Below are 22,313 nucleotides of genomic sequence, written 5' to 3' on the forward strand. Positions count from 1 at the left end.
ATCACACAATTCTGGATTTTTGTTTTCTTTTTGCCATGGAAAAGAAATTGCAAGTTTATATCTTGCAATTCAGACATTTCTTCTCAGAATTATGGGTTTATACCTTAAAGTTACAACTCCTATTTGCAAGTTAGCATCTCACAATTCAGATTTTAATTTCTGCATGGAATAAAATGTAAAAAAAAAAAAGGTAACTGCATTTTTTTTTTATCTTTCTTTCGCAAGAAAAAAGTCAGAACTGTGAGATAAAAAGTCAAAATTGCATTTTTAAATCTTTTCACCCCATGGCAGAAACATGTTTCCACAGCTTACAGAGGTTCTCAGGCAGCACATAAGGGAACACCAGATGACTTCACCTCATATTCCAATCTTGCCGAAAAACTATGGTGCAACGATTGATGCTACTGCCCCGAGGAAACTCTTCTGCTCCTTCTACTCCATACTCGACCCTCCACCTACGCCTTCTGCTCTCTATCTCTCTCTCCTGATGACAAAAATGATATTATGAACTTCCAAGTACTCCCACATCACACTACACTCACAGTTCAAATCCTTAGTTGTAGTACAGAACCCAACATAAAGGTGCAACTGTCAAGCTCCATTGTTCATCAAATTCATGCAGACAAGTTTAATCTTTTTATCTGTTTTATAATTTTTTGTAATGGTATAGGAAGCTTTCCAAATTGCATGCATGCCATCTGTTAATAACAATGGTCTTGTATGCAATGCTTAAGCTATAATAAAAAAAGTCAGCATCTGCTAAATACCTTGAATGTAAATGAGAACACTTTTCCTTCTTCAAAAGGCCAATTTAGTCTGATAAAATAGATTCACATTGTATAAAGTACTGTCACTCAAACATAGTGTCAGGAGGCGAGACTGGGACTCAGTTGCAGGTACTCAAAAGGTCTGAAAAAATTTGATGGCTTAATTTCAAAAAAGACAGAAAAAAATTAAAATGAGAATTAACAAAAAACTATCCAGGAACAGGGCAGTCTGGAGCAGATCCAAAAGAGCCTCCTGGACGAATTCCACTTGGAAATCCCCTGATGCAATGCCCGGAAAAACTGACAGGGAGGCGGGGGCGCTGTTGAGGCGGGGAACTGGTGGCGCGCTGTGGCGCGGCGAAGAAGAGGAGTGACAGCGATCGGTGAGCTCTAACACGGAAGGCTGGAGAGTAGCGCTGCCTGAAAGCAGGAGGAAGTGGGAAAAACAAAACTAGAGGATGAAAACAAAACGGGCACGATCTCTGTGTAGACTAAACAAGAGATGTGGATACAGTTGGGACATGGACGAGAACAACTCGACGATCTGACAACAGACAGCACACATGAGGAGACTAAATAGAGAAGGAGTGATTATCATAATGCAGAGCAGGTGATGGTGACCAATAACAAGATAATAATGAAACAAGAGGGCGGAGACGGGCACCCCGGTGACACAGAAGCACATGGTAAGTGTAAACAACACACACACTATGGGGAAAAAACAGACAGATCAGCCCGGGGGCGTGACATTACCCCCCTCCCCAGGAGCGCCCCCTGGCGCTCCAGGGAAGGTACCACCACGATGCCGGTTGAAGTCCTCGATCAGCGACCGATCCAGAATATCCCGAGCCGGGACCCAACTCCTCTCATCCGGACCATATCCCTCCCAGTCCACCAGATACTGAAATCCCCGACCACGACGTCTGACATCCAGCAACCTCCTGACAGTGAAGGCTGGGGAACCATCCACTAGACGGGGAGGGGGAGGGGGAGGGGGAGGGTTAGTAGCAGATGGGTTAAGGCGAGAATGAAACACAGGCTTGACCCGAGAAACATGAAAGACTGGGTGTACCCGACCAAGTATGGGAGGTAACTTGAGCTTTACCGCCACCGGACTCAATACCTTGGTGATCTGATATGGCCCCATGAACCTGGGGGCTAACTTGCGAGAAGCCACCCGGAGAGGAAGGTCCTTGGTAGACAGCCATACTTTCTGACCACATACGTAGCGGGGAGCAGGAATACGGTGACGGTCAGCCGCTGCTTTGGTTCGTCTGGAGACCCGAGCCAAGGTTTCCTCAGCCCTCCTCCAGGTGCGGCGACACCTGCGGACGAAGGCTAAGGCAGACGGAACAGCAGCATCGGGTTCCTGTGAGGGGAACATAGGAGGTTGAAAACCAATGGAGCACTGGAATGGAGACATACCTGTGGCCGCCACTGGCAGGGAGTTATGGGCATATTCAATCCAGGATAACTGTTGGCTCCAAGAACTCGGATTATGGGACGTCAGGCAGCGGAGAGCTTGTTCCAGAACCTGGTTTGCCCGCTCGGACTGCCCATTGGTCTGAGGGTGAAAACCTGACGACAGACTCGTAGAGGCCCCGATCTGTCGACAGAACTCCTTCCAGAACCGGGAGACAAACTGTGGCCCCCTATCAGAAACCACGTCCACCGGAAGGCCATGAATCCGGAAGATGTGGTCAACCACCACTTGAGCGGTCTCCTTAGCTGAAGGCAGTTTGGGAAGGGGGATGAAATGGGCCGCTTTAGAGAAGCGATCAACCACCGTCAATACTACGGTGTTACCCCTCGATGGTGGAAGGCCAGTGACAAAGTCAAGGGCTATGTGTGACCAGGGGCGGGAGGGGATGGGTAAGGGCTGTAGCAGACCAACAGGAGGCTGATTAGAACTCTTGTTCTGGGCGCAAATGGGGCAGGCAAACACAAACTGCCTGACGTCCTGGGCCATGGATGGCCACCAAAATCGCTGGCGGATGGCAGCCAGAGATCTCCGAACCCCAGGATGACAGACTAACTTGGATGAATGCCCCCACTGGAGGACTTCAGGGCGCAGCCCAGCCGGCACGAAAAGTCTACCCTCTGGGCACTCCCTCGGCACCTCTCTCTCTCGTATGGCTTCCAGCACTCTCCTCTCCACGTCCCAGGAGAGGGACCCTACCACAATTTCTTTAGGGATAATGGTTTCAGTAGATACACTGCTTCTTTTTGTATCCCTGTAGAGACGGGAGAGGGCATCAGGTTTTATATTTTTGGAGCCTGGGCGATACGAGAGAGAGAAGTTGAACCGGCCAAAGAAGAGTGCCCATCGGGCCTGGCGTGAACTCACCCTCTTGGCCGAACGGACGTATTCCAAGTTCTTATGGTCCGTCCAAACCAAGAAGGGCTGTGCTGACCCCTCCAACCAGTGACGCCACTCACCCAAGGCCAGCCTGACCGCCAACAGTTCCCGGTTCCCTACGTCATAATTCCGTTCTGCTGGGCTCAGGCGGTGAGAGTAGTAGGCACAGGGATGTACCTTCCCATCTCTGGGGGATCTCTGAGAAAGGACCGCACCTACTCCAATCTCAGAAGCATCCACCTCCACAATAAACTGACGTTCAGGGTCAGGAAATGAAAGAACAGGAGCAGAAATGAATCGGGACTTTAGGTCATTAAAGGCCTCCTGAGCCTTCAAATTCCACCTAAACGGTACCTTCGTGGAAGTAAGAGCTGTCAAGGGTGCAGCAACCTGACTAAAGTTTCTGATGAAGCGCCTGTAGAAGTTGGCAAATCCCAGAAACCGCTGCAGTGCCTTTCGTGAGTCTGGAGGTGGCCACTCGGCTACGGCCCTTACCTTAGCGGGATCAGCTTTGATTCCCTCCGCCGAAATGATATAGCCCAGGAAGGGAACTGACTTGGAGTGGAAAACGCACTTCTCCGCTTTAACATATAGCTGGTTCTCCAGCAGCCGTTGTAGCACCTGGCGCACGTGTTGGGTGTGTACCTGAAGTGAAGGAGAGAAAATAAGTATGTCATCTAGGTACACAAAGACAAACTTGTTAACCATGTCTCGCAACACGTCATTAACCAGGGCCTGGAAGACAGCTGGGGCATTTGTCAGGCCAAAGGGTAGCACCCGGTACTCATAATGTCCCGAAGGAGTGATGAACGCTGTCTTCCACTCATCCCCCTCTCGAATCCGAACCAGGTGATAAGCATTACGGAGGTCCAACTTACTGAAGACCTTGGCTCCCTGCAAAAGTTCAAAGGCAGATGACATTAAGGGCAGGGGGTACCTATTCTTAATGGTAATGTCATTCAAACCTCTGTAATCAATACAAGGGCGCAAGGAGCCGTCCTTCTTCTTAACAAAGAAAAACCCTGCGCCAGCAGGAGACGAGGAGGGACGGATGAGACCGGCATCAAGGGACTCACGAATATATTTGTCCATAGCCTCTCTTTCTGGACCAGACAGGGAATATAACCGACCCCTGGGCGGAGAAGTGCCTGGGAGGAGGTTGATGGCACAATCATAAGGCCGGTGAGGAGGCAGGGACACAGCCCGGGACTTGCTGAAGACCTGCCGCAGATCGCAGTACTCCTCCGGCACCCCGGACAGATCAGCATCATCCACCTGCACAACAGGAAACACAACACCAGGAAAAGAGGCAGAACCCAAACAAGACTCAAGACAAGACTGTTTCCAAGACAAGACTGAGTTTCTGGCCCAATCCACATGAGGGCCGTGCTGCACCAACCACGGGTGTCCCAAAACCACGGGGGCACTCGGGGAATCAAGAAGGTACAGCTCGGTTATCTCATGGTGATTGCCAGAAACGATAAGACTTACAGGAGGGGTGAGGTGAGTGATGGTAGTGATAGGGGAATCATCCAGAGACCGAACAGAGATAGGAGTAGAGAGGGGAATGGCGGGAATTCCCCACTGCTTGGCCAGTGCCGTGTCCAGGAAACTACCACCAGCCCCAGAATCCACCAGGGCCGAACAGGAGTGACGAGAACCTCCGAACTGGACACCCACAGGAAGTAGTGTGCGGGAGGAGTGGGGGAAATTAAACGGAGATGTGCCCACCAGAATCCCCCTGGCTACTGATGGGCCTTGGCTTTTAGCGGGCATTTTCCGACGAAGTGTCCGGCCCTCCCACAGTAGAGACATAAGCCCCGGGTGAGTCTCTCTTGCTTCTGCTGGGAAGTAAGACGCAGTCGTCCCACCTGCATGGGTTCAGGGTCAGCAGGAGATGGCAGAGGCAGGACCGGGGTGGATTCGCTGGTCATTTCACCCACCCTCCAAGAAGTGCGAGCAGTCAGTTGTTGGTGACGAAGGCGAAGGCGGTTCTCAACACGGAGGGCCAGGTCAACCAGATCATCGAAACTGCGTGGAAGCTCTTGGGTGGCGATCTTGTCTTGGATCTCCTCGTCTAGTCCAGCACGAAACACAGCTCTGCAAGCCCCCTCATTCCAGTCACAGGCCGCTGCTAAGGTCTTGAATTCAATGGCGTACTCGGTCACTGAACGGCCTCCTTGCCGTAGCCGTGCCAGCTGGGCCGCTGCTTCATCACCCCGAGCAGAACGGTCGAATAATTTGACCATCTCCTGTCGAAAGGCCTCAAACGAGGCACAAAAGGGAGCCCGGGCCTCCCACACTGAAGTTCCCCAATCACGGGCTCTGCCTGTGAGGAGGGTTAGAACATAAGCCACCTTAGTCTCTTCCTGGGCATACCGGCGGGGCTGGAGGGCGAAGACTAGGGAGCACTGAGACAGGAAGGCTCTGCAGGAGTTAGGGTTCCCATCATAGGGAGGTGGGTTGTTGGCATGTGGCTCAGGATCATGACGGGTAGAGGAAAGGCTAGTGGGGTCCTCCGATCTTGCAGATGTGTGTCTCCGAAGTTCCTGGAGCTGGGCAGTCAGCTCCGACAACTTGGCATTAAGGAACTCAACCTCCCGTGACGTGGATGTTAGCTGGGAGGCATGTTGGCCCAAGAGAATGCCCTGCTGGGTGACGGCTGATCTGAGGGGATCGGCACCTGCTGAGTCCATGGTGGTCAGATCGTTCTGTCAGGAGGCGAGACTGGGACTCAGTTGCAGGTGCTCAAAAGGTCAGTTTATTTGATGGCTTAATTTCAAAAAGACAGAAAAAAATTAAAATGAGAATTAACAAAAAACTATCCAGGAACAGGGCAGTCTGGAGCAGATCCAAAAGAGCCTCCTGGACGAATTCCACTTGGAAATCCCCTGATGCAATGCCCGGAAAAACTGACAGGGAGGCGGGGGCGCTGTTGAGGCGGGGAACTGGTGGCGCGCTGTGGCGCGGCGAAGAAGAGGAGTGACAGCGATCGGTGAGCTCTAACACGGAAGGCTGGAGAGTAGCGCTGCCTGAAAGCAGGAGGAAGTGGGAAAAACAAAACTAGAGGATGAAAACAAAACGGGCACGATCTCTGTGTAGACTAAACAAGAGATGTGGATACAGTTGGGACATGGACGAGAACAACTCGACGATCTGACAACAGACAGCACACATGAGGAGACTAAATAGAGAAGGAGTGATTATCATAATGCAGAGCAGGTGATGGTGACCAATAACAAGATAATAATGAAACAAGAGGGCGGAGACGGGCACCCCGGTGACACAGAAGCACATGGTAAGTGTAAACAACACACACACTATGGGGAAAAAACAGACAGATCAGCCCGGGGGCGTGACACATAGTCAGACATTTTTTTTTCAGTGCATGAAACCTTCCCCCAGAGAAAATCAAATACTCATGTAGAGCCACAAGTCATCCTCCCACAAGTCATTCTGATAACAGACAAGGTGTGGAAAAAGTCTATAATGACCAGGGATGGTTCACAAAACAGATGAGGTGGATAGAGGAGACATGTAAACGTACACAAACACTGTGCAGAGAAAATGATTAACATTTTTTTATGTGGATAAATGTGGATTGTGGATAGATAGACTGTGCTGATACTACTGAATATTGAACATTGTAATGTTTTTGTCTTTCCTTGTGTAACCAACATATCTACAATAACAAGATCTATAAAACTGATGCATGCTTTTATAAACAAGCCCAACAACAGGGACTCTTGTTTTGAAATGCTTTCAGCTGCTCATCGTGTGCTGCAGGGGTGATGTATTCTTGATAAAAACTTTTCCAAACTAGCTTCAGAAGTGTGGGAATAAAAAACAACATGACTGACTCTCATGTAAGTTACGCAGAGATGGATGTGAGATGCATATTTTATGAGTAATATGCTAACTGGATAGAGGTAATGTGTGAACGTATTCCAGTCAGAAGCAGTTCAGGTTCAAAGAAGAGCGAGAGAATGTCTAAGAGTAAGATTTAGAAAGAGAGTGTGACAGAGCGTGTGTGTGTGTTCCTACGTTAATTCTTTCTGACAGCAGACTTGCGTGGAGTCTTTAATTGTGCCTGCGGCAATGCTTGTTATTGTTACTGAGTGATTTTCCTTTCGGGAGTTTGTGAAGGTGCTGCTGACGATAAATACATATCACAACACAAATGTCTCACCTCAAGCTGCACAACATTGCCTCAGCATCTGAGGCCTATTCCTAACAATGATTTTTCACTTACACTCTTAAAAATAAATGTACAAAAAAGGGGCTTTCACATGAATGCCATAGAAGAGACAATTATTTTTATTATTATTAAATGTATCCACTATAAAGAACCTTTTTATGGAATGGAAAGGTTCCATGGATGTTAAAGGCTCTTCTTGTATTGTTTCCTCAGAAACATCAATTAACACAGACTTAAAACAACCAAAGTACTATACATTCAACATAAGCACAATCTTACATTTGATATAATTTACTTGCTTTATTTAAATATATTACTGTACCAAAGATTTTAAAAAAAAAAATTAATTGTTATGACCGGTTAGTGCAATTTAGAGAACACGAGACATACTATACTGTATGGATTCTGCTGTTGCCATTAGGTCTTCCGCAGGTTTTCACTTTCATTTGGGATTTCCCATTTTTAATTAACTCCTCACATTTGTTAACTCAGCATCACATTCCTAAGCTCGTTATTACAAGCTGTTGTTTATTTCTTTCAATTCAGTGCAGTTCGTCACAACTACATTTTTGGAGAATAATTAGTTTGTTTTATGCTCCTATCTAAAATATGCAGATGAATTATAACACTTTTAAAAGGCTGCTAACGAGTCAGGGTTATATACACGACTGAAATATTCAAATCCAAACTATTTCAGACACTGTTATTTAAAAAATATTAATTCATTTTATCCATTAAAAATAATGAATTTAAATGATTTTTAAATAATGAGCTTGCGACACAATGCAGGTCTGATGGATCACCCAAATATTTTTTTAATTCTGTCACCATTTACTCCCTTGTGTGTTTCAAAGCCATAAAACACTAATTAAAATAGTATTTATGAAACCTGAGAGATTTATGTCCCTCCACTGAAAGTCCGTTAAACCAAAACCAATAAAACCAAATGAGGTTTGTTCTACTGCATCGGGCAAGTTCGGTTGAGCATCTCTTCACCATATTTGATATGCTTTATGTTAATTTACCATTGTTTATATGTCAGTAATATTTTTATTATATAAAGTGATCATATCTCTTCAGAAAACTTGTATTAAACAGCTTGATTGATATGGATTACTTTTACGATGTCTTTATGAACTTTTTGAAGCATTTGACTCCAACTGACATGGAGGGACAGAAATCTCTCGGGTTTCATTATCTTTATCTGTGTTTTGAAGATAAACAAAAGTCGAATGGTTTGGAATAGCATAAGGATGCGCAATCAATTATAGTATTTTACGTTTAGTACTGAAATTATTTTAAATGAACTTTAACCTTAAAATATTTTTATGAGCGAATAAAAGAAAAGAAAAATTAAATACTGTTTACAGCACAGTGTCCTAAAAAGGACTTCACTATTTATTTTATCTGAATGACAATTAGAAGAATCTTGTTAATTAATTCAAATATTTCCTTCATTCATTCTGTCATGAAAATAACATGGAATAGCTTGAAAAAGCGACATCATACAGCATTAGTCCACACATCCTCATAAAACAGATAAACAAACAACACACAGGCATGTACACATATCCACAGCCACGCAGACTTGCTTCAGGTTTTCTGCTCCAGTGACCTGAACAGCTGTAGTGAAATAGTAGTTCTATTCCATGTTCTCTGAAACCCTCCACAGACACAGATATGTTCAGCAGCTGCCTGACTGCCCACAGATTTGTGGAGACAGACACGTTATTGAACCATTCGATTCTAAAAAGAATCTATCTTCTTTCCTCTGCTTATAACGCATGCAAGTTATGAGGATGCCAGAAAGCTCCCAAAAGCATTCATCACCATTTACAGCTTCAACTGGATGCACACTGATGTACAGACCCAATTTACCATGATAAAAATGAATGTAAATGTGCAATTAAACTTTGTGAATGTTCAAGGCCATGCAGTTTTGTAGTGTAAGTGGCATCGGGTTTTCATTTACATGATTTGGGTCCCTATTGAGAGTCACGGCAGAAATGTGTGTTAGACTTATCTAAGTTGGCATATCTGATTAATGAAGGACTATTTTAATTGATGAACATCATTAGGTTAAATGCTTGAACGTCTGAGTAGAGCAACATACAGTACACAGGAGGTGATCAACCTTGGGATTTTGTTGCAAAGTGGCAGGCAATTGTACACAAACACTGCCTTTCTTGTACAATTCATTACTTTTTTACATTTGTAGCTAATTCTACAAAGCAAACCAGTAATCAATTGCAACACACAACTTGCAGCACAAGCTTTCTGGCACCATTCTGCTTTAAGGGGCTACAACTGTCAATCATGTCTGTCCATCATTCACACCTTCTGTAAAGCATGTATGTTCCTGAAAATCCCCTGGAATGTGTGTTTGTTTCGCTTCAGGTTAGCTAGCATTGACCTGCTTCATTTTCCACCAGTGTGTAATATGCTTGAAGCTGAAGGTTATATAGAATCTGTTCCATCGCTCTCTTGGCCTCATGCTGGGCTTAATCAATGCACAACATCACACTTAATGATCGCTTGATTGATCCCCTGCTGAGGTTAGAACCTCTCTGTCTCTCTGTCATCCTGACTCACACACCACGCTGTGTTTAGCACCGCATCTGCTTGCCTTATATACAATGTGTGCTTTATACATTATAGCACAACTACAGAAAATGCTGGAAATGAGTAATAACAAATGTGCATGATGCAGAATGCTGTTTTGGTATTTATTTGATATTTGGTATTTATTTATTTGATATTTTTATGTTTACTTATAATATATAATAGTATAATAGTGTTTAAAAGCTTGGTTGGTAGGTGAGTCTTTCTTGCTTACGAAGTATGGAATTACATTTGGTTCAATAATAATGAACAAAACTTTATAAAACTGAATGTAACTTTTTCTAACTATCAAAAATATGCCATTACAAAAGAAGAAAAACACAATGACAATGAAAATAATTAACTCAGTCGCACAAATTTAACAGGCTCTTTCAAATATGCTTCATTCTTTGTTAATGTTTTTCAAAGATTTGTTTTCGCTAAGCGTGGATTCTGAATTCATTGCCACAGATTTTGCTTATGCTTCGCAGTTTTTCGTTTGGTGTTTTGACGCAAACCTCTCATGAGGGCGGGCTTAACAGTGATCTACTCTGATTGGATAGTGAGCTTTTGATGGATAGGTGCACTCTGACTGGGAAGTACAGACATTACTCAGTTGGGCGCATATGGGAAAGCTCTCTGAATTCAGAATCCACGATTAGCGAAAACAAATCTTTGAAAAACATTAACAAAGAATGAAGCATATTTGAAGAGCCTGCTAAATTTGTGCGACTGAGTTCATTTTTTTCATTTTCATTGTGTTTTTCTTCTTTTGTAATGGCATATTTTTGATAGTTTCTGAAAAGGTTACGTTCAGTTTTTATAAAGTTTCGTTCATTATTATTGAACCAAATGTAATTCCATAATGAAGGCTGCATTTCTTCGTTAAAAAAAACAGTAGAAACAGTACTGTTGTGAAATATATATATTATATATATTAATGCATCCTATAGCTTAATAAAAGTATTAATTTCTTAATTAAAAAAAACAATAATAAAAACACTTACTGACCCCAGACCTTTGAACAGTGCACAATATTCATCAAAATTCAATCAAATAACTACAAAATATTAAATATCTTGGTGAAAAGGACTACAAAGGGACATTTCTAATTCAAAACACTGCTGTAATTCTAAGGAAAAGGAAATATAATTTTCATTTCAACTTGTCATGTGTACAATAGTGTACACACAAACAGCATGTGCTTTTGTTTATTGACAGTCATGAACTCCCAATAAGACAAATTACAATGAAATGATGCAAAACACTAATGGATTCTCATAACTTAATAGCAATAAATGTCTCAAATTGAGATTAAACAACCCATACTCAAAATGTGATTATACCTGTCTGATTGATGGTGTGTCAAGCATGTGTACGTGTGTAGTTTATTCATTGAACGGTGTGTTAGAATCTCTCTGCATGTTTCTGTAGTAGAGCTGAATGTTTTGAAAGTGTGCTCTCATTTTGCCTCGGGCAGTTTAAGACATCCTGGAACTCAGAGGCAGATGTTGCATCAGAGCTGGAGGGCTTGTCTTTGACTAATTTTACTGCTCAGAAACAGGCAGGTGCTGACAGAAATGCGACTTAGTCTTTTCGATTGAATAAAATTTGGAGGCATAGTTTGACCTGTTTGGTTCTGCAATTGGAGAGATGGCGAGATGTACAAAAACACCCCAGTGTCCCACTTTGAAACCTCTGGATCTCTTTCTCTCTCTTTTAATGCCTCTGTCTGTCACTCTCTCTTCCTGTCCTTATAATGACCTCTCACTGGGACAGCTTGCCATTACTCACATATCTATCTGTGTTCGTTGTGTTTTGTTGTTTTGGCCATGGTTTCCTGAGCACAAAGATCAGCAATCATCTTGTCTGTCAGTTTCAGCCCTCAAACCTTTCATTATAGAGATAATGTCCAATCGAACGATGTAAAGGTTAGACCTAACATTGTGTCAGTTACAGTACATCTCAGTGTTTGTTACTGCACATGCTATAGTGCAGACCAGAAACAGCAAGAATAAAATACTGCTTGTGTATTGCTCTGTCTGTTGGAAAAACCATACGGAACACTGCACTGACATCACAGAGAATAAGCCTAGAGTCAAAAGAAATGTCAGCACATCTTTTCGGTTGCTGAGAGGAGGGAAAATGGACCGAGTACACGAATCCCTTCTGAGACTTTAACATACTGTATAAAACCATAAAATCTCAGATAACAAAAAGGAGAGCTCTGTGTGACTTCAATTTCTTATAGAGAATCACATGCTCATGTCTGACGTCTTCAGTGCTCCGGACATTAAAACCGTCTGAATTTGTTTTGTACTAAAAAGGATTTCTTTCAGCAATTTAAAACCTGTCTGAACAAAAGCGCTTTCCACCACATATCAAGAAACAGATCAAAGAACCCAATGACAGTGTGGAATCTGTTGTGTTTGTGTCGTGCATAATGTGTCTGCTTGGTGACGGGTCATTTCTGTGTAATTATGACAGCCGTGGTTGGTTACGGCCATTTGGGTGATGGAGGGTGTCAGCATAGCGCAGCACTCGAACTGCCACATCTGTGATATAATGGGCTATTTACGCTGATATCTAAAGGCGAAAAGATTATTTTAAAAGACGGCGAGAAACAGAGCAAAAAGAAAACAGATAAAACAAAGTAAATGGAAAAAGAGAGAAAACAGTACTCTATGAAAAAACAGATGTTTATGGAAGTTATTGACAACAACTTCATCGATGATTTATTTTTATGTTACCTTTATGCACTACCTTCAAAGATATGGATCAGTAGTTTGTTTATTTGTTTGTTTTTTATTGAAAGACACTTGGTTATTTGATGGGAAAAAATTTTTTTATATCACATTATTTAAATGTGTGTTTTATGTATTAATTGACATTCATTATTATTATTTTAAATGGCTGTTTACATTTATATATGAATATTAAAAAAATGAAACTGATGCAAAACCTGCCATAGCACCTAGCTGATTAACTTTTTTCAGTCACATACATACTGGTGGTGTCAGGCTTAACACAATAAATAATGGATAGAGCAAAGATGATTTAATTAAAATGTTTCTGATCCCAGCAGATTTTCGGTAATTGAAAGAAACGTCACCCATAAATAACCCATTGTGATTCTTCATGAAATGATAGGACTGTGATTTATTAACAAGAAATAATAACATGCTCTACAAAAAAAAAAAAAATCTATTAACAGCTTTGTTCATAAAATAGTGGTTACATATCTTCTATGATTTGACATTGCATTGACAGCTTTGGTGAGTGAACAGATGAGCGTGATTGTGTGATATTTATCTAAGGAGTCTGATATATTGTGCTGTCATTACAGTTTATTTTCGAGCGTGTGGCTGAATGCTCGCACATGCTTCATCAAACAAGCAATCAGAATTGAGGAGCAGAAAATGTGTTCAGGTAATTAGTTTGCACATTCAGACTTTGTACACAGAGAATGTAAAAAAAAAAAAAAAACTTTAGATGCCACACAAAAACAACTTTCAATCCATTGATGAGTCTTGAAAAAATAAACTGTCATGTGTTCATTTTCACAAGGATTACATAAAAGTGTCAATGTGCCAAAAAAAAAAGAAAAAAGTCTTAATTATTGTACTACAGATTAAAATCTCTGGACACCTCAGATAATGAAAGATGATTAGACGTTAATGAGATGCCATTTGAAAGTGATTGTATTAATAGAAGCAAAGTGATTTCCTTTTATCTCAAGCAGTCTTTGATGGAGATGTGATTAGTGTTTTAAATCATCTAAAGGCAGTGGTAGAGTTCATCAGATCTCACTTGCTTAGTACTGTATCTATCTATCCATCTCTTTCTCTCTCTTTCCTCTTGTTGCCCTTCAATTTGCATGTTGCAGAGTAATGGGAAACATTACATTCATACTAAAGCAACTACAAACGCTCAATTGATTTTAGAGCAAGCCCAGACTGTAATCTTTAAATCCTGTTGCTATACTGAATTTGCCTTTGAAGTTGTCATGAACGAAGAGAACCATCTAGGAGTAATCATCATAATTCCGAGGTCCAAAACAGAGGTGAAGGAAGGGATCCAAGACAATCATACAGCAAAAATCAAATAAAATCAAATAAAATTTCAAATAATATTTATTTCATCCCTAGAGCCATAATAATTTTATAGTACTGTGTGTTTTTGCTGATATATTTCCATGACTAGGCTCACAATGAGATGAAATGACAGTGACCACTATGTGATCTCAATTATGTTATTAGAGTCATACGGTGTGCATTTTGGAAAGCTGACCAGCATTTAACCTTCTGAGGATTTGTGCTTTATTGCTCTTTATTGTTCCATCTCTTTTTATGATTATCTTTTCATATTTCATATTTTTCTTTTCATATTTTCATCTCTATCTCAGATTTACATCACTTTTTCTTAAGATCCCACTGCATGCAGAACTATATGGATAGAGAAGAGCTAAATAAAATCATTCTGAGAGATTGTTGCTTTATGTTTTTGAAATTAAGATTGCATGATATATCAGTATATTATCATTTGTTTATTATGATATGTATTATTTGTATTACAATTAAGGTTTGTGGATGCACAAAACCTGTGTTTGTGAGGTTTTAGGATGAATGCCACATTGCTCTAATGCGTAAGAAGTGAAAACCAGGTGAGATCAGTGTCTCCCTCACAGGTGTAATGCAAAAATAACTCATGCAAAAATGCAATAAGCTTGTCTCCTGGACTTACCTAATAACTAATGCTATCACAGATCCTGCTGAAAACAAAAATCATCTACCACATCACTGATTTGATTCTTAGCTTGATATTGGCTATGAGAATCAGTGTGGATAAACAATGTGTGGATTACACCCAAGACCAGACATCATCCAAGTAAATAACTGAGAGATAAGCACCTGAAAGCTTGCTGTTTCAGCTCACTTTCTGTCTTAAATTATGCACACATGCACTGTATTCTGAACAATTTTGTTTTTCTATAAAATACAACATATACAAATTTTATTCTGTGCTCCTTTTAAATACAACATTTGTTGCAAATTAAAACACATATGTACAGTTCACATTTATTATTGCATAACTATTTTAATAAAAAATTAAAAAAATAAAAGCATAAAAGTACCTCACAAGCATTGCATACTAAGATGTTTAGAGAACATTCAGTCACACAAATTTGTTATAGCATTTGTACAAAGAACCCTCCTTTTAGCAGTCAAGAAAACAAGAACTTTACATGTGCAAACACATTCTCACTTCAGTAGCTACAAAAGCAAACAATGATTTCAAGTTTTGAAAAGTTGCTCAAAATAGTTGAATGAAAGACATGACCCTCAAGCAGTTTACACTTTTGAAGTGCAATGCGAATTGTGAAAAATAGATGTGAAACACAAATGCTATTTGTTTGAATTGTGTGAGAGCCTAAAGATAGAGATACAACTGATAGCGGGTTAGGATCAATGAAGATCAGAGGAGAGTAGCTGCTACTAACAGACAAAGTATAGCAGTCCAACATAGTTCACTTCACAGTTGCCCATACAGTTCACAGTTAATCAGAATAAATGATTCACATTCCCTAGATTAGACCAGAAGCCCTCAATTACTCCTCCATGTGAAAACCTGTTTCAAAGATAAGAAATAAAACAAATGAATTTAAGTAAAATCTGTTTCTTGGTTGGTAAAATGAAGGAACTAAACATTATCTCAGTTTGACGTCTCATGTTTGAACTAACTGAACTGTAAAAGCTCTGTGAAAGCCAAAGAGTTTGTTAACATCACCCGCTGCGCACACATTAGTCATCTCCAGTCTGAGACTACAGCTGACATATCTGCTTCTGGGAGATTTTGTTGTTTTCGTTCCTTTTTTCCTTTCCTTTTCTTTTCTTTTCTTTTCTTAAAACTACAATAAGTAATATATTTAATAGGGAAAAGACAAATGGAGTAAGACAGAGAAAAGAGGAAATAATGTGTGAAGTAACTGTTTATGGTATATTTAATTTGTATTTCTGTGAAAAAAAAAAAAAATACATGTTTGTGTTCATGCATGAAATGAGATTTTTGTTAAATGTAAGAGAAACTTGCTTTAAATTTATGGTCAGCATAAGTGTTTCAGTGGCGGTATGTGTGAGTGGCAAGAAGGAGCCATCCATTGCCAATTCAGTGGCAGGAAGCTCTGATGAATGTTTCATGTGAGTTTCACTAATCTATGCCCCTATACTGCGGAGAATCAAGCATGCAAAATCATTACAGAGCTAAAGGATGGAAGGAAACCGGAGAACTGACCCTTTGACCTCCACTGGGCTTGTTTAATCTTGTTCCCCCATGATCTTTGTGTGGTCATTATTTTCAGAAATGATTACTGCTGACTTTCTTGTATGCCAAAAATAGTAATTACATTTATCTCTGACAACTGGGATGTTGCAACCTTCACACCTGAACCACTGGCTGCTTAAAAACAAATTCAACCTGGTTTGATTTGAATGGAAATAGAATGGAAATGCAAATTGGAAGTGTTTTCTGAGTGCCATTGTATAAGCAAACTGGTTTACATATAATGCATTTTGACTAGTGGATGAATAATATCATATTATTATAAATTATATAATTATTGTTGAGTGCATGAAAATGATATCTGTATCTGTATGGGAAAATTATGTAATAAGTTTTCATCTCTTTAGTAATGGTGGAACCACAGATGTACAGAGCTACTGATTCAAGTCATGTCGTATAAATCGTATTTATGAGTTGAATCCACATGAACATCACCAAAAAGTTGATATTACAAGTGGGAAACTAAACATTATCTTTAAGCCCAGAGTTTTAGAATTGGGGGCGTGTCAGTGAGAAAACATGTCGGATGCAATGGGTGCAGCCAAAGACTAGATAAACTGTATGCAACGTCTGTATTGACGCTAATTTAAAAAAATTATAATAATTTGGGATGTTGACAAGAAGAATGTTGATCCGGGAACATGTTTTACTTGGTGAAATCACGGTCACCATCAGTTTAGATAGTTTGCAAGAATGATTCGCGTCCGTGGTGTGAAAGTGATCACACAGTCAACTAGACAATGAGGCTTGAGAGCTGTGAGTGATGGAGTGATGGTCAGATCCAGCTATAAGCATACGAACTAGCTATAAACTATACAGATCTGTATTAGGTTTCAGGATTAAATGAACTATGTCTATTCAATTTCATTCAGTATAGGAGTTAAATTTTCACAAAGTTACATTCATAAGAGCACTAGAAAGTTATCAAGTTAGCATCAATATAGCAATGTTTATTAATGAAAACAACAGTTATAGCCTATGTGTGGTTGCATGAATAATAAACAATTGATAAAAAAAAGATCCACCCCTAACCTATATAGTAAAGTAGACTTTTAACAAATTTTGATACATGGTACATCTACTCTCTCTTTTAAAGTTTTGGCATATATAATAAGTTGATATTTAGTATTTATAGGGGATATTATCCACCTTATTTTTTAATGCGGATGTTAGCCGTTTTCTGTGAATGTGCGAGACTTCCGGTTCATTAGCTGCAGTAGGGAAATAACAAGGAAAAAAAAAACAAAGTACAAGTAAACAGTAAAACTGTTTGCACTACAAACCAGTGTGCTCATAATTATGATAATACATTAAAATAATAACACACACCAGTTTGCAATATCAAGCAGCAAAACAAGCTGTTTTATACAGCTAAAAATAGCAGGAAGCGGATAACACCGGAAGCCAGTCCCATGTAATTGTCAAATGGCCACGCCCACTCTTAAGGGAAAAAGGTGAATAGCACAATTCTTAATCCCACCCAAGACCCCAATTTTCAAACCCTGGTTACGGCCATGGCAGTGAAGACATGGTGTTATGCAAATAAATCATATGTCCTAATAAAAAGACATTTATGTGTTAAATTATTTAATGTATATTGAAAATATACAGAATAATATATTGTTAATATATTTCATTATATATTTAAAAAATCTGACAATGCGTTTACATCTTTATATTGTAATACAATTTTATATTGTTTATAATGCTTTATTATGCCTATTGTTTTTATTATTAAATAACCTTGAACATTGCATGTTTAGCTTTAAGTGGCAAATATTAATCCTATTTAAACTGACATTGGTATTCATTGATTCTAAATAACCTGATGATCATTCTTTAGAAGTGCCAGGTGGATTGCATAAGGTTGGTTACACACACTCTTTTATTGGTCAGTGAGGGTGTCAACAAAGAGTTCACACATGGTTTGTTGCCTTTAAGCCTTTACAACAGTCTTTTTTTAGTACTGAAAAAAAATAATGATTTTAAAGGCCCTTTAATCAGGTCAACTGGACATAACAAGGCAGGCACAATTTTGTGTAAGAACCATAAAAAAGGCCATTACGATCTCTGAAGACAGGAGAACAGATAGATCTACTTAGAGAGGTCTGTCTCACATCTATACTGAATATTGCTCTAAAAAAGCTTTAGATGGATGAAACTGAATGAAGGCACCCTTACGAAAGGAAAATATATTTACCAATATATTTCTTAAAATATATTGTGATATATTGTAATATATTATTTTCCCTTTTTATTTTCTAATATTTCATATATTTGAATAGATTTAATAATATATTGATGATACATATATTATATAATATATTGCAAAATATACAAATGATTGCTGCTTTCAATATATTGCAATATATTGGAAAAAATAAATATATATAAGAATATATGCCTAATGTATTACATGATATTTTCCAATATACTGCAATATATTTTTGTTTCATAAGGGCACATTTATTCAGCACTAGATCATCCAGTAAATTCAGTCTGATTTGACAGGAAAAGGCTTATTCAATACTATTTTAAAACCATGTTATTTTTATTTTTATTTATTTTTTGACAGGCAGGTAAAGTTTAAAATAGATAGGCTGTCATAGCTCATTCCAATATGGCACAACAATCTAAGCAATTGATTGTATCGACAACACAAACCTTTTTTTTATGTTCAGTCTCACCTCACATGAAACTTTCAATTTTAAAGCACTAATTTACAGACACTAAAATAAAATTCGACAGAATGCCTTAATGTTTGAATAACTATTAGAATAGTAGCACTACTTCATATCTGTGCAATGAGATTTGCCTACAGATGCATTATTGCATCAAGCAACCTCAAATTCTGCAGACTTTTAGACATCCTGCTGCAAAGTCAGAACATAACAGGGGCTTTATGTCAAAACTATGATGTGTTAACCTCATAGGTATTGTGTTAAATGCATTTCAGCACTACTACATCACCTGTTGACAAAACAGGAAATTATAACTGAGCAACAAAAAGGCCTAATAAGGATGGTTCAAGATCTGAAGACATCAGAGAGATAACAGCTGCTACTGACTTCTTAAGAGCATGAAACTAAATAGAATGGCAGCAGTTTTCACAATTGCAACATAATAAAGCAGTTAATATCCCAATGTGCACATGTAAATCTGACGACAATTGCGTTTGTTCTTATGGATCTAAATGAGAAAATCAAGCCAAAGAAATACAAATGCACAGCAACTTTCTCACATTCTGATATTTGCTAAAAAATATTTTTTCTATTATCTTTGTGACATTAACAAAATGAATAATAATGCAAATATAAAAATAAAACAAATCTCTAAAATAATATAACAGTTAAAAAACACTTTAAGATAACGATTTCCAAAGGTTTTGCCAAACACAAGCTGATTTAAAATACTGACTAAAGCTCTCTTAAGTGCACATGGGAAAATACTTTCCTGAGGGCATGTTACGATCAGCAATATGCACAAAACTGCAGCAATTTGGATGTGCATGTCCATATGAAAGGAGAAACCAGAAATTCAGGTAATTCATGGAGCACAATGACAATGTATACATGGCAAACAAATATGTGAACAGGAAAATACAGTAAATCACCAGCCGAAGCCTTCGTTATGAAAATCCCATGAAATCACATAGTAAATGTTTATAATTAAAAACTCTACATAAGAAACAAAGACTTAAAAGAGTGATGGAGGTAGGAGAGAAGAGAAAAGAAAAGGAGTAAATTAGTTATAAGAGGATGGTTCGAAATCTAGAGAGAGGTGATATCCTTGACAGAAGTTTCATGGTCTATATCAAGGATATCTCTCTTATCTAATCTTGTTTAGACTGATAGAGCCCTAAGAGGAAATTACTGACTGAAATTACAACAACAACAGCAAGACTAAAGCAAATTACACCATCGAGACAAGCAAAAAATGTCAAAGTAAAGAAAGGAACTTTCTTTGGAGAATTGACCGCGTGTCTCCTCAAGGCTGATTGGGCTAATGCAGGAATCATGTCGCTTGTCCCTCTCCTGAATTTTTCATCTATTCTCTGGCCAAAATAAGACTCAGCATCAGATGGGACAGACTGTGACGCAACAAGAAAAGAAAGGGACGTAGAAAGAAGGGAGAGAGAAATGTGGCAGATCTTCCATTAAGATGGCAAATAACTGCATCGTTCAACTGTCTGTTGCCCCAGCATGGAGGTTAGACACAGATGGATGGGGCTTAATTTCCTCTTTCCAAACAAATCATTTAGCTGTTAGCTGTCTCTCATAGAGAAAAGACTGAAGGAGGCATTATAAAATGTTGTCACCAAACAAAGAGATTCATGCAAAGAGAGGATTTTCAAGTCACACAAATGAACTTAATCCCTTCATAGCTTGTGCTACTCACCACGCTGAAGTCTTTGCTCGAGCAGTTCTGCCCGCTGAAGTTACAACTCTTCAGCATGTCTTCCAGCTGGTGGCCAGTCCTCTGGAAAATGTCTAACATGTCAGGGGGTGGGTACTGGAGCTCACTTGGCCGGTGTCCTTTACGGCTCTTGGGCGGCAGGCCGGTGAGGTTCGCCAAGTGGTATATGTCCGCATCGGTGAGGGCTGAGAAGCGAAATCGGTTGACGTTACAGAGGGTAATGGCTGGGAAGGTGAGCTCACGGCGGGTTTCTTCCCTCATAGCTGCGAGGTGGGGTCGCTCTAGAAAAGTCACCATGCTCCATGTCGCCTGGTACAGGAAGAGACCGAGCGAGACCAACAGTGCCAGGCCCCAAAGGGTCTGTCTGAAACCCATGTGCCCTGAGGTCCCCAATACCCGAGCCAGACCATGTAGCGAAGAGGAACTTGCAAAGGACGCCAGGTCAGCCATACCTCCTTTTTGACGCCGAAGGCCTTCATCTAGCATAACGGTTCCGCCTCCTTCTGTTGAGGCCCCCTTGGCTTCGTTGCCCTCAGCAAACTTAATTTTACAAACAAATTCGATGGGCACGTGGTTTGCCAGGGCTGTGTGTGAAGAGTCCTTTGCAAAGGACTCTGATCCCTCCTGCTGATCTCTCCCTGAGCCTTTGCTCTTTTCCGTTTCACCAGCTATTCTACTACACTGTGACCGTTAGAATTTTTTTCTTCTAAATCTTCTCTCTCTAAGGTTGTTATTCTTTGCTGGACCCAGCTACGTCCTATTTATAAGAAATATATTTCTCTCATCAGTTTCGCCTTTATCAGCTCTGTGTTCCCCACTTCATCTCAGTTTTATTCTTACAATACTATTCCTTTGCTCACTTTTTCTACTCTGTCCATCAGTCTCTCCTACCTCCGCACTTTTTCCTCAGATTCCCATCTTTCTTTTCTTCTCTTCCATCCTTTGCTTCCACTCTCTCCTTCTTTTCTCCTCGGTTTGTGCTGTGGTCTGCTGCTGTTTGAGTAGTGGAGTGCAGATGGTGAGAGGAGGTGCTTCGTTTGCCGTATCAGTGCCCCAGGATGTGCCACGGCCGTAGACTCCAGAGAGAGTAGAGGCATGAGCTGGAGACTATGAGAGAAGGATGAGAGAGAGACACACACACATATGAGTTCCACAGCTCTCCTCAGCTGCTCGCTGAAGGCTGACGTAGTTACTGCCCGAACTCCTCTCGCACGCTCAGGGAAAGACAGCGAGAGAGCGATGGAGAGAGTAAGGGAACCGGAGAGAGAGCTGATATGAAAGACAGAGAGTACAAATGCTGCCCTCTCTACATGCCCTACAAGAAAGAGGAGGGGCAGAGAGAGAAGTGGAAGGAGAGATATTTAATATTACATGAGCAGAGAAGGCAGGGGTTATTTCCCCTTCAGTGGAGAAGAGCCATCCCAAACCACACTAGAGCTTTTATTCCTCTCACAGCAGCAGGTTGTTACATCCACTTACAGCGGTCACTCACTGTCTGCACCATGACACTCTCTTTCTATCACTCATTGCTCTTTCTTTATCTTTCTTTTACTCAGCAGGTGTGAATGAGACTGTACAGTGGGTGCAAGAGTCTGATTGAGAAAATGCATCACATTTGGTAAATCCTTCATGG

General features: G+C 40.3%; 1 protein-coding gene across 1 annotated transcript in view; it reads right to left on the bottom strand.

Annotated features, from left to right (window-relative positions):
* Positions 1 to 21,974, bottom strand: part of LOC113050778 (acid-sensing ion channel 4-B-like) — a 39,334-nt gene extending 17,360 nt beyond the window's left edge. The window contains exon 1 of the mRNA XM_026214071.1: positions 20,663 to 21,974. Coding sequence (XP_026069856.1) covers positions 20,663 to 21,166 — 504 coding nt within the window. The 5' untranslated portion in view covers positions 21,167 to 21,974. The remainder of the gene's footprint in view (positions 1 to 20,662) is intronic.
* Positions 21,975 to 22,313: the final 339 nt, after the last annotated feature.

The sequence above is a fragment of the Carassius auratus genome, chromosome 31 (assembly GCF_003368295.1).
Source record: "Carassius auratus strain Wakin chromosome 31, ASM336829v1, whole genome shotgun sequence".
NCBI lineage: Eukaryota > Metazoa > Chordata > Actinopteri > Cypriniformes > Cyprinidae > Carassius > Carassius auratus.